Genomic DNA, 12677 nt, shown 5'->3' on the forward strand with positions numbered 1-12677 from the left:
CTTTTCCTGCTGATAGAGACCGCTCCTGTGGCCATTCATACTACACCAAAGTAAATAAGTACTGGCTCTACAGTATAAAAAAGAAACTATTTCCTTTTATAGTTACAGTACAGTCTGGGCAATGAAACCAAAACATTTTCTGTAATTTTATACATTTTGTTCTTGGAGTTTAATTCCAGAGAGTCGTGCTCACAGATTTGTTTATTTACTACAACAACATTTCTTTATCATAGAGAAACACTGTACTGGTAGTGTTGAAATCGCACTTCCTCTTCTTATATTAGGAAGTGTCAGTGATTAAATGTGCAGTTAAACTCCTTTTTAGTGACAGAATGTACAGTTTCACTTCTTCTGCCCACTTAAGATCGAAATGGAGGTACGTGTGACCAACGTCTCTGCTTTAGATAGGGAGTGAGTTTAACCCTTTCATGCATGAATTATGACAACCACGATCAGGGTTTTTTTTTCTTAATTATTTTTATTCATCTTTAGGCATGAAAAAATACTTTTGAACTTCATTTTTTAAACATGTACTTTTCAAAGGGTTTTTACATGTGAATGCACTTACTTACATATGAATTTGACAAATGAATAAATAATATACACTGTGTGTTGTGTTTATGTGCAAGTATACCATCAACACTGACACAAATACAATAAAAAAGCCTTTGAATAGCTGTCCACTGTAGTGACCACTATGCGTGAAAAGGTTAAAAAGATTATTATTGTTTTTTATTTCTATCTGTGTGATTCCTCCTGTCAGGTTTAAGCACTGTGCTGTTGTGCCTTTGGCCCAGAATCGTGTGCTACTGTAGTTTTAAGCTTTAGAATCGGGTTTGAGGCCTATTTGCCTACACATATCTACACAGATATTGTTCTCTGCAAAAAACAAACAAAAAAATTCATCCTAAGTGCTGAGGTTTGGTATATGTTTATATAAAGTTGAGTGACATCTGCAGAATAAAGATAACTTCTGAGGTAAGTGAAGGAAGATTTGATAGAGGACCTAAAACTGACCCTTGTGGAACACCATACTTTTTTTTAAAGTATAGTTGTCATACAACTTCAGATCTAAATGTGTTCCAGGTTATTATTTTAGATTATGTCTTCATGCAGAGCAGAGAACAATCAATACCATCACTATCACAGCTTTAAAACAAAGATGTGGTCATGTATTTAAAATCTGTGTTAAAAATCAGCTTTTTCCAGACACAACAACAAATTCCCTCCAACAAGTTTTACTTTAGCAATATAAAGTTATAAGTACAGATGTTTTCTCTAATAATAAAACCAGGCTGTGATGTTAAAACAACAAATAGGCAACCAATGACTAAGCTAGTGTCAACCTTTAGTTCTGCTGCTCTGTGGTATCTATTTTGATTTTCTCAACTATTTTAAACATTATTCCAGTGAACTCTTTCCAAGAGATGAGAGGAAAAATGAAGATCTTTTAGCAGTGAGTCTCAGCAAAGACGGCAGGAGACTGTTTAAGAAACTATTTTCATTTCAGTCTTGTAATTTGTCACTTCCTGTGTGAATGCTTTTTTTTTTCTCCCCCGCAGTACCGGATCGAGGTTTATAGTGCAAAAGAATGAGATTAAACTTCATATATTACTGCTCTCAGTAATTTTGTAATGTTGATATCAACCACATCCAACAACAACAGCAGTGTGACGCTTTCATCTTTGTAACGCAAACAAAATGCCACAAAACAAAGTCGTCCACAGTTTGTTTTTGGTTTTTTACCGCTTTGGGTACCGTGTGTGTGTGTGTGTGTGTGTGTGTGTGTGTGTGTGTGTGTGTGTGTGTGTGTGTGTGACAGGTCTGGTCCAGCGCTGTGTGATAATCCAGAGAGATGAAAATGGCTTTGGGCTGACAGTAAGTGGAGACAACCCTGTGTTTGTGCAGCTGGTCAAAGATGGTAAGACTCTCTCTCTTTCTTACTTCTTATACACACACACACACACACACACACACACACACACACACACACACACACACTACTTCTGACCCTCTCCTGTCTTTTGCATTATAGATGGAGCTGCAATGCGAGCTGGTGTGCAGACAGGAGATAGGATCATTAAGGTTAGCTTCCTCATTTATTTTCTTCTTGCCTCTGGGATCAGCAAATGAACCTTAATGAGTCTAAAATACAAGAGCACATTAGAACCAATTTTTCCTTTGTTTTAAAACCTTTTTTTTTATTTAGTTCCCCAAAATAAAGATTCAAATCCAGTTCTTATTTCTTAGGAAATCTGTATTTATTGTACACAATGGGATGGGTATCAGGCATGTTTTCAGAGTGGTACTTCTGCTCCAATGTAGTATCTGTACAGTAAACCTCACAGATAATGACAAAGGGATTAGGACTGTGTAGTAAGTTGAATGCAGGATGTTTTTGTCCTACTGTTTCTTGACTTTGGCACAAACATTTTCAATGTTTTCTCAAGGAGACATTGATAGTGTGCAATTTAAAACGCGCCACAAGTAGTTTAGTTAGGACTAAAAAAGGAGATGGATAGTTCCGTAAGCGGTGATGTGCATTTATTGGAATGATGGAGGCAGTAAGAGCAGCCGCAAGATGACCCAAAAGGAAAGAAAAATCAGGAACAGCATCAGAAGGGAAGCTGTGATGGAGGTGGGTTGCACAAAGGCTTGCAGATGTGCAGCAATTGTTGGACAGGCTGCTGCCTTGTTCACTGAGGGTTGCCACAGTTTCTAGCTCCACATGCTTGATTTGGCGGATTTTTACACCAGATGCCCTTCATGATGCAACCCCAAAGGGATTTTTATGTTCTCCAGGGGTTATTAGGAAAGATAAAGTAGCTTAAATGGCGCTCCCTACGTGATTTGCTAATTTGATGCGTATAAGGGTGTCAGTTGAGCCATTAGGTGAGGTGGGCTGGCATTTAGATCAGCTGAGCTGCTGTTTGTGGCTGGATTTCACTTTGTACCTTCCTGAACTGATGCTGTGCTCGATTTTCAAACAATAGACAAATGAGAGCTACACAGAACAGTTTCATGCTTCATCACTCTTTCGCCTCTGCACAGCTGGGCAATCACAATGAGACGTGGTAATGACTGGACTGATGACTTTAGAAAGTTAAAAAGAATCTATAGATTATTTGCACTGTAATAAAATATCAGAAAACCAACATGCAGTTCACAGTGTGACCTGTTCATGTTGTAAGTCCTGCTTTATCTCTATCCATTTTCTTCCATCCCAGCTGTTTGTGTTTTTACTTTTCTTAGAAATATTATAAAAACAGGGTCTCACAACAGCTCACATGCTTTCTCCATGCTTTCTCCATACTTTCCCATCTGATTTTTACTGGTCTATCAAAATAAAGGCTATAAAATGCCTGAAAAAGTACTATAAAAGCAACAGAATTAATAATAAAGTGATCAGCTAACCAAATGTTTTTCAGCCACTTCAGCTTTGTGTCACAAAGCTTCTTCCCTGTTATGAATGCATGCATACATTTCTTGTGGCTCTTTTTAAACATGTTCAGAAATAACAAATGAGCCACTAAAAGCACAGTGAAGTCAGTGAGATGGACTGATGTCCACGGATAATTTTGATGTTGTCATGGGGTTTGTTTAGAATAACAGAAAAACAGAATGATGCCACATAGAAACAGTGACTACCACGAATGAAATAAACAAAACAGTATAATTGTAGGTTTTAGGCTTTAAGGAACATATGTTGGTCAGTTGTAGAAATTCTTTGCTAATGCTTTTTGTCTTTGGACAGGTCAACGGGACCTTAGTTACACATTCAAACCACTTAGAGGTTGTAAAGTTGATAAGATGTGAGTATGCTCTAATTATTTACATCCTTAGTTTGCTGTATCACATCTGTTGTGTTGTTTGTGATTTACAAGGCTCATTAAGAAGATATTATTAAGTCAACATAAACATTAGTTGAGTTGTTTTAATCCTAAACTACATTTGAGCAAAAAGATCTTAAGTGACTTATCAGAAAAGATGAGACGTGTCAGCTAACATTGTATTATTATATATAGACTCAAAGTCAAAACACTGCCTTTATAAGTTATTGCAGCATAAGTGCTACAGTTAGCAGTTCAAACAGCACATTATCTCATGACATAACATATAAGCATACTTGCTCTGCAGATTGCTTATTGTTCCTCTAACGGTCTGACACATTGGGTTGTCTAAGCTGGTTCTGATGGCTTTTATATTCTCCCCTCCCTTCACCCTCCCTTCATTCCTTTCCCATGACTCCTCTCTGGCAGCGGGCTCCTATGTAGCCCTGACAGTGCTGGGGAGGCCTCCAGGGCTTCCTCAGATCCCCCTGGAAGAGGAGAAGGAAGGGAACAAGGAAGGAGGAGACACTCTCTCAGCACCCCACTCACCTGCACTGTCAGGTGGGGAGCAAGGCAGCTTCTTGACCAGCAGCACACCCTGTAGCCCTCAGGACAACACCACATCCTCCTCTCTGTCTGATGGGGTAAGAAAGAGGAGAATCCTGTTGTAAGCTGTGTAAGCAGCGTCACATTTAAAGTGTGGATGAATGCAAAAGCGAGGATTTCTGCAAGTATGTCTAAGAGGGTGTATAAACTTCCATTAGCACAATAAGTGAACAACACTGTATATATTTTTGAGACATAAACACACACAGCAAAAAAACTCAGCTGCTATTTTACTAATGAAATCACCGTTAACCTGTTATTGCAGGTCTCGTTGAAGGCGGGCGGGACTTTAGTAAACTGTATCAGATGATGGAAAAACCACAGTACCGCTAGAGGAAAATTAGCTTTGTTCTGCAATAAAGTATCACCCAATATGGTCACTGTAAACATTTTATGGGCCTTGACAAGTGAACGTAATGTTCCAGCCGCTAGATCGATCCATCAGGCTTTAAAGTTGTTTTTAAGTGCACTTACTTACATTCTGAATGAGTAACTTGGCACAAATGATCCTCCAGAGGTTGTTCAGTTTAAATTATTACCAGAACAAAAATATGTAATGAAATAACACACGTACTCAAAAAGATAATAAGAATAATGTAATTTGTTATTATTTAAAGTAATTATAATACATGGTGAATTTAAAAAAAAATTTGAATGAAGGAGCTTTATACTCAGATTAATGCCTCCTTCTGCTACAGCGGTGAAGTGAAACCTCAGTCCTCTGACACAATGTTATTTTTAACTGTGACAGGGTTCGTGATAAGCTTATCTGGCTGGTACAACCCATGCAGCTCATTATTTTTAATTAGCCTCATCGTTCCGGTCCATTTCAACCAACTTTTTACTGAAACTGCTGCAGGATGTCAGCAGTGTGTCCACCGCGTAACATCGAACGAGTCAAACTTTTTCTGCAATGTGCATACGATTTAGGGATTGTTGAAACTCTGGACTTTCGGCTTTCAATTTGGAAGTTATTTACTCAAATGCTCAAGCTTCGACAGGATTACGTGCCCAATTATTATGTTTAAGTCACATTTTCCCCTGTCAGATTTTGTGTCTAGTTCAATTTAAATATAAGTAATCTCATTTTAGTCATACTTCTGGTTAATAAAACCAAATGAAATGGTTCAATTTTCCTTATAAAAGACCAGTATGTAACCAACCATTGCACTTAAGATTTCCAAGCATCAACTTCCCATCATCCTACTGTCAGAAGGTTGTGGTCGTAAAATCCATCCACATCTAAAAAAACTCTGGAAAAATTATAAAAGAATTTTGCAACCATGATATTCCGTGACTAGTTGGAGGTCCAGGGTCACTAGATGATCTTTAGTCTGTATGATCTTAATCATTTGTAACTGATAACAGTCTGAATGAATTCATGCATACAGTTCCATATGTATGTGGACAATGACATGTTTCCTGCAGTTTTGCCCTTGTATACCACCAAAGTGACTTTTCAATCAAATGATCAAAATGTGATTGAAGTGCAAATTTCCAGCTTTAACCCATGGACATCACAAAATGCTGTGTGTCCTCCTCAGTGCTACTCTGGTAGGTCTTTATTGCAGCCACCTTCAGTTTCTGCTTGTTTGTGGGTCTCTGTGCCTTCAGTTTTCTGCATGGTCTGTTGGGTTGAGGGCATGTGACTAACTTGGCCTTTGAAGAATATCCCTTTCTTTGCTTGAGAAACTCTTGGATTGCATTAGCAGTTTGCGTTGGCTCATTATCCATTTAAAATGTGAAGTTCTGTCCAATCAGTTTTGTAGCATTTGGCTGAATTTGAGCAGAGAGTACAGCCGCATACACAGCAGAATTCATCCTGCTGCTTCTATCAGAAGTCACATCATCAAGAAACACTAGCAGTCTGGTTTCAATGGCAGCCATACGAGCCCATGCCATAACGCCTCCTCCGCCGTGTTTCACTGTTAATGTGATATACTTTAGATCTCTTTCTCCATGTTCTTCTCTTCCCATCGTTCTGGGTTATCTTGCTTTCATTTGTCCCAATATTTTTTTCCCAGATCTGTGCAGGCTATTTGAAATGTTCTCTGGAAAAGTCTAATCTGGCCTTCCTGTTCTTGAGTATAAACAGCGGATTGCACTTTGTTATAAGCCCTGCGTGTTTACACTCATGAAGCCATCTCTTGATTGTAGACTTTAACAATGATATGTCTGCCTCCTCCTTGAGAGTGTTCTGGACTTGGTTAGATGTGAGGGGATTTTTTTTTCTGTTGCTGCTGCCAGTACATTCCTTCTTTTTAAGAATGTACCAGAATGCTGATCTGGCAGGTTTTCTGTCTCTTTGATAGGTTTATTTTGGGTTTTCAGCCTCCTTTGCTTGCATCGGCATCTTCCACCAAGCAGCTGTAAAATGCAAGTTCAGCTTAATTTGTCACTGAATAAAAGAACATGAAACTGCTTGTCAATCAGTTGTCCAATTGCTTCTGAGCCTCTGAAAATGGGGGACTGTGTATAAAAATGGCTGTAATTTCTAAACAGTTAATGCAATACATTTGTCAAAACCCCTCGAATTTATCAGTGAATGTTTGTACTTTAATCATGTCTTGATTGTTTGATTTTTTTTTTTTTTTTTTTTTTTTTAAATCTCCTGAGGTGGTGTGGAGAGGCAAAATTAAACAAACAAAAAACAAAAGGTGGTGTCATGATCCAATAAAGGAATATATATACATGTATGTATATGTTTGTCTGAATTTCAGGAAGCAGCCACGGCTTCCTGGAATGGTGAGAATGAGGATGGAGACGGTGGGTCTCCTCCGAAGGAACAGACCTCACCCACACCGTGTGACAATGGCCCCCTGATCAATAACAACTCAGTGAGTACACCGACACATCAGAGCATTTAATATGGTGCCAGTTGGTAATGACGATGTAGGCTGGTCATGTATGAGTCGATAAACAGATGTCAGAGGTGTTCTCGGTTCGGCTTTTGAACAGTTTTTTCAGTTTTATTCTGTCATTACTTTAAATGTTAAAGCTGATAAAATATGATAAAAGTTAGTTGATAAACTTGACTGAACATTAAGATTTTATATATTATAAGAGCCCTCTTTTCTCGGCTGTAAAGTTAAATCAACACTTCAGGTATTTTCTGACCACTTATAGATTAAAAAAAAAAAAGAATTAAAGTCACACTTTTCATTTTTACCTCTGAGTTTTTGAGCTGCTGCTGCTGAGCAAGGATTTTTGTTAATAATCTATTGTAGCAGTAACCACCATCTAATGTTAAACACATCACAAAGCCTTGCTGCTTACACAGACTCCTTTGTAATAACAGTCTTTTTATCACAGCTTCTAAAAATAGGAATTAAGTAGTGCTTTCCACTCTCAGGAATTTCCCAGTATTCAGCACCAGACTAAACAATCAATTTGGTTTAAGTGTTTTGTGTGTCATGTGTGTGTTAATGTGCATGCATCTGTGTCTGCATTAGGTTCACAGCAGCCCCCTCTTTGACACTGTGGGCTACAGAGGGACTCCCTGTCAGAGCCCAGACATTAGTCAGCGGGATGGCCTCAACATCTGCACATCGCCAGAGGCTGAGGATGCCGCTGACACAGTAAGATGCACACGCAAATTTGATTTGGTGTAAATTTGACATTAAACATGTTTAATTTCACATGAATAAAACTAGACAAGCAATGACAATAGGCCCCTCCCATAAATTAGCCAGAAGAGCCAGAAGTTATTATTTCTCCATCATCACAATATTCTATCAGTGTTATTAGCAATGCCTTGCATGTTTGGTTAGCGAACTGCATGAGTTGAAAGTGTAGGAGTATAATGCAGAGACTCGCATCCCCTTTTTCCTCAGCTGCCATGTTGGAACCTTGGCAGGTGTATGGTCATTTACAGCCACAAATGGCCATATTTACACTAAAGTCTGGAGTGCTTGTAAGCTTGGTTAGCAAGTTGCACAGACAAAGGGTACACTCATACTAACTGAAGCACAAACTTCTTGGATGCTTTGCATCACAGAGAAAGCCCAAATATAATATAGTGGTTAGCACTGTTGCCGCACAGCAAGAAGGTCCTGAGTTCAATTCAATTCCCGGGTCTTTCTGTGTGGAGTTTGCATGTTCTCCCCGTGTTTGCGTGGGTTCCCTCCGGGTACTCCGGCTTCCTCCCACCATCCAAAGACACGCAGTTAGTGGGGATGGGTTAATTGGTTAATCCAAATTGCCCATAGGTGTGAATGCAGGAGTGAATGGTTGTCTGTCCCTGTGTGTTAGCCCTGCGACAGACTGGCGACCTGTCCAGGGTGTACCCCGCCTCTCGCCCTATGACAGCTAGGATAGGCTCCAGCGCCCCCCGCGACCCTGAAAAGGATAAGCGGAAGCGAATGGATGGATGGATCTAACATATTATATTATATTATATTATATGTTAGATGATTCCAATAATGTGTTAAAAAAGGCACCAAGAGCACAAACATGGCTGTGAGTTTCAGTTCATTGCTAACAGGTGCTAGCAGAAAGCTAGCTAAAGTAGCTTTCTGCTAAAGTAGCTTTCTGCTACCAGCATCTTTGTTAGCATACCTTTCAATCAAAGCAGCCATGCCCAAACTTGAAGCAAAATCTAAACCAGTGATTTAAAGGAGTCACCCAGCATATGGTTGATACACAAGGGACAGCTCTTCATTGTGACCAAATTGCTTTTCCACCCATCTATAGTCATGTTTTTAATGCTATTAAGTTTGCCCTATTAACACTTGACTGACTTGCTTTAGGAGGCAACCACAAATGCAGGTTATTTCTACATGAGCTTTATTTCAGCCTCAGGGGTTGTTGCTTCCAGAGACCCAGTGAAATGACTCTACTGAAGTGGATTTACCCTAGGAAGCGCTACTTTGATCTCTGTCTCCACCAGCTGAAGTTCTAGATGTTCATGCTCTTTGTCAGTTCAACTGAGAGGGTTGCTAATGTGCTTGCTCTTTGGGCTCGAAACTGCAAAAGTGCCATGCAATTTGGGTAACTTAATGGAGGACGTTTGCAGTACTTAAAAAAGAATTATCCTTGAACACATTTTATTTTCAATTTTACAACGTAAAGTTGGTTCAGAGAGAAACAGGGGAAGGGAAAAACAGAAAGAAGGTTAAATAGAATTTTAGGGTGAGCTAAGGGCAAAACAGTGAATCAAAGAATATTAGAAAAAAATTTAATCACTAATTGCTTAAAAACAAGTCTCAACCCTAACTCCTTATCAGCAGGAAAAAAATAAAAAACAATAGATAACTAAATGCTCTGGTAAATGGATTCCTGGCAAGAGGTCAAGAGCAACAGTAAGGACATAGAACAGGAGGGAGGAAAAGCCAGTCATTTGGTTTTGGAAGCATGCCTGAAATAAAAACCAGTCAGTTGAGAAAAGAGAGACAAAGGTTACCCCTATAAGTTGTCCAAGGGGAAAGTGTTAAAAATATTTCTTGGGTTAAACTTAAGGTTAGGGTTCCTACATATGAAGAAGAAATTATTCCTTTGTCATGTGAACCTCTTTGTTTGACCCTGCACCTCAATTATATCACACAGCACCCCAATACCCAGTGCAGTGCGGGTAGCCCTCCTTACCTCGTAAACCCTCAGATTATTGGAGCAGAAGACGACTACTTTGAATCATCACAAGAACAGGTATCTGGCTAAATGTCTCTGATTTTTGGGTCACATGATCATCATCCGATCTAATAAATGGATGCTTTTCCTCAGATCAATGGCGAGTGTACCTGTTTCCAGAGTATTGAGTCGCTGAAGTCTCGGCCGGCACACCTCGCAGTTTTCCTCCACCATGTGGTCTCACAGTTTGACCCTGCTCCTCTGGTATAGCCACAAACACAGTACAAATCAGTGTGTGGTAATGCCTTTGCTGCCAATATCGTCTGAATCCATTGGTATCATCATTTGATACCAATATGAGGCCACTGCAGGCTGAAAATTAAAAGCATACATAAGTATATAGCAAGCATATGCGTATACTGTTTCCTAAAGTAGTAGCAAGGAATTTTAATTGTATTTAAACTTCATTTTACCAAACTTTCCGTGGACTTGTTCTTAGTCATTTTCTATTTTCACACTGCGTTCATGATTCACAACCACATACTCTATATATAAACTATATATAAAATGGGCCTAGCATCTGTGACAAAACATTGGTGATCACAACCCCAGCCGCTCCTACTGAAGATGTAAATCTTAAAAACAACTGTAACCATGGACTGTTGGTATGATAAATACACATTCAGTCCTATCGTGAGTCTTTACAGAAGCAGGAAAGTGAACTGACTAAAAATAAACTACAAAGAGCCTTTTTCATCATAACAAAGGAACATGTCACACAGTGCAACAGTGTGGCTCATTAATGTGTTTTTCAAAGTTTATCGACAACAATGGAGCTGGCTATTTAGCAGTATAAAGAGGCAACACTTGGTAGAAGAATGCTTTTGTTGTTTTATGTCTTAAAAGCATAAAACATGTGAATGCAGTTTACACAGACATTATAGAAAAGTAATAAACCTTGCAGAAATGTGTTAACTATTGAGCTGTGAAACTATTGGCAACAAGGAAAATCTTGCAGACTAATGTAATATAAGATAAACCATTTCTTTGATTATACGAGTTCAATATGAACATAATTTAGTGTGTAAAGCAGTCTCAGTATCATGTATGAATATAAAACTCAGGGACCTAAAAAAGGGTTGCCAAGTTCTACTTTGTCATAAATGAAAGTGGGCCAAGGATTGAGCCCTGTGGAACACTGCTGTTGACCTAAAGAGACAGTTTTCTCACGATGTTGTATTTTGTTCATGGTTTGAATAAGTAATGCAATTCATGAAATAAGAAGCTATGCAAACATGGACTAATAGAACCTAATAGAAAGGACTAACTGTATTTTCCCCCTATGGTTAGCTGTGTTACCTCTACGCTGATATGTACAAGCAAACCAACTCCAAAGAAAGTCGACGCTTCTTTATTGAATTACACACGCTATTCATGGATCGAACTGCAGTAAGTTGGTCTATTAGATTCTTTCTCAGTCAGTGTCTGTTCTTTGTGACAATTTTCCTGTTTTTGTTTTAAAAAAATAAAATAAAATAGTGTTCCTGTGTTGATGGGATTCTTAACTCTCCTTCTGTTGTCTTATCTAGAATCTTAAAGTGCCGGTGCCAGAGACTGTTTCGGCTGAGCTAGGTAAGGCATTAGAGGAATCCTCTAAAACAGAGGCTCCCAAAGTGTGGGGCCCCATTGCAGGGGGGAGCGCGGTATGAAAAGAAAAAAAAAAGAAAAAAGAAGGCTTGGACACTGCTAGCATAATTGACAGGTTTTTGACGAGGCTCTCACACAAACGCAAAGCAGGAGCTGAAGCATCGCCAATTATGTTTCCAAACCAACTTCATTCTAAGCCAAAGACTAGAAAATATGGTGAAGCATATCTTCCCTTTGGCTTCACCTGCACAAGTGCCGAGGTAGGTCTCTGTAACAGAATTAGTTTCCATTGCGTCGGGAGCATGCGCTCGACAAACACGGACAAACAGTATCCCACATTCTTGATTTTTAGTTCACAAACACTACTTGTAATGACTAACTACTCCTGACATTTTGGAGATGTTAGCCCTTTATACAGTAAAGTTACAGTGGGATCCAAATAATATCAGGCTGATCCTGCCACGATTTGTTTCCCCAGTTCAAACCACGCACAAACAGTATCCCACAGTTGTTTATGTTTTTTTGCACAGAGAGGCATTTTTTTGAGAAATGTATTGATAGCAATGTTGAATATTATTACACAGGAAACTACACATAAAATAATCACACCGTGACGCCTCTGCCTTTCTAAATGGAGGGACAGTAACTGCGTGTGTATATGTAAGCGTGTAAAACCTGAAGATTAACAGTATTTTGTCTCTATCTGCCATTCTGCAATTCATCTCACGTAAACAATAACGTGGCACACAGCGTGACGTGAAAAAAGACACATACCTTTGACGCTGCGTGACGAACTCTGTATTCCTCGTCCACACGGAAACGCAAAAAATGGCGTTTAAAAAAAAAATCTCAGTTTTCGGTGATTCGAAACGCCGTTTACGTGTGGACGAAAGGTCCGAACGCATAGAAACAGCTGCGTTTTCAAAAATACCCGTTTAAGTGTGGACACAGCGTAAAAGAGTTTGGAGATTATTTTATTACTACCTGTAATTTATTGCAGTTTACTTGTATTTGCTTATTTGTTTACTA

General features: G+C 39.0%; 1 protein-coding gene across 1 annotated transcript in view; it reads left to right on the plus strand.

The window, feature by feature from the left end:
* The window catches only part of arhgef12b (Rho guanine nucleotide exchange factor (GEF) 12b), a 56227-nt gene that overhangs the window by 15501 nt on the left and 28049 nt on the right, over window positions 1-12677 (plus strand). The window contains exons 3-12 of the mRNA XM_086309478.1: window positions 1823-1921; window positions 2036-2085; window positions 3755-3812; window positions 4260-4474; window positions 7157-7273; window positions 7889-8014; window positions 9981-10079; window positions 10155-10265; window positions 11352-11450; window positions 11591-11633. Of these exons, the coding sequence (XP_086165604.1) occupies window positions 1823-1921; window positions 2036-2085; window positions 3755-3812; window positions 4260-4474; window positions 7157-7273; window positions 7889-8014; window positions 9981-10079; window positions 10155-10265; window positions 11352-11450; window positions 11591-11633 (1017 nt within the window). The remainder of the gene's footprint in view (window positions 1-1822; window positions 1922-2035; window positions 2086-3754; window positions 3813-4259; window positions 4475-7156; window positions 7274-7888; window positions 8015-9980; window positions 10080-10154; window positions 10266-11351; window positions 11451-11590; window positions 11634-12677) is intronic.

The sequence above is a fragment of the Aulonocara sp. 'chitande type north' Nkhata Bay genome, linkage group LG10, assembly GCF_057382095.1.
Source record: "Aulonocara sp. 'chitande type north' Nkhata Bay isolate Kocher_YH1m ecotype deep benthic linkage group LG10, A_spYH_male_GT1.1, whole genome shotgun sequence".
Taxonomy (NCBI): Eukaryota; Metazoa; Chordata; class Actinopteri; order Cichliformes; family Cichlidae; genus Aulonocara; species Aulonocara sp. 'chitande type north' Nkhata Bay.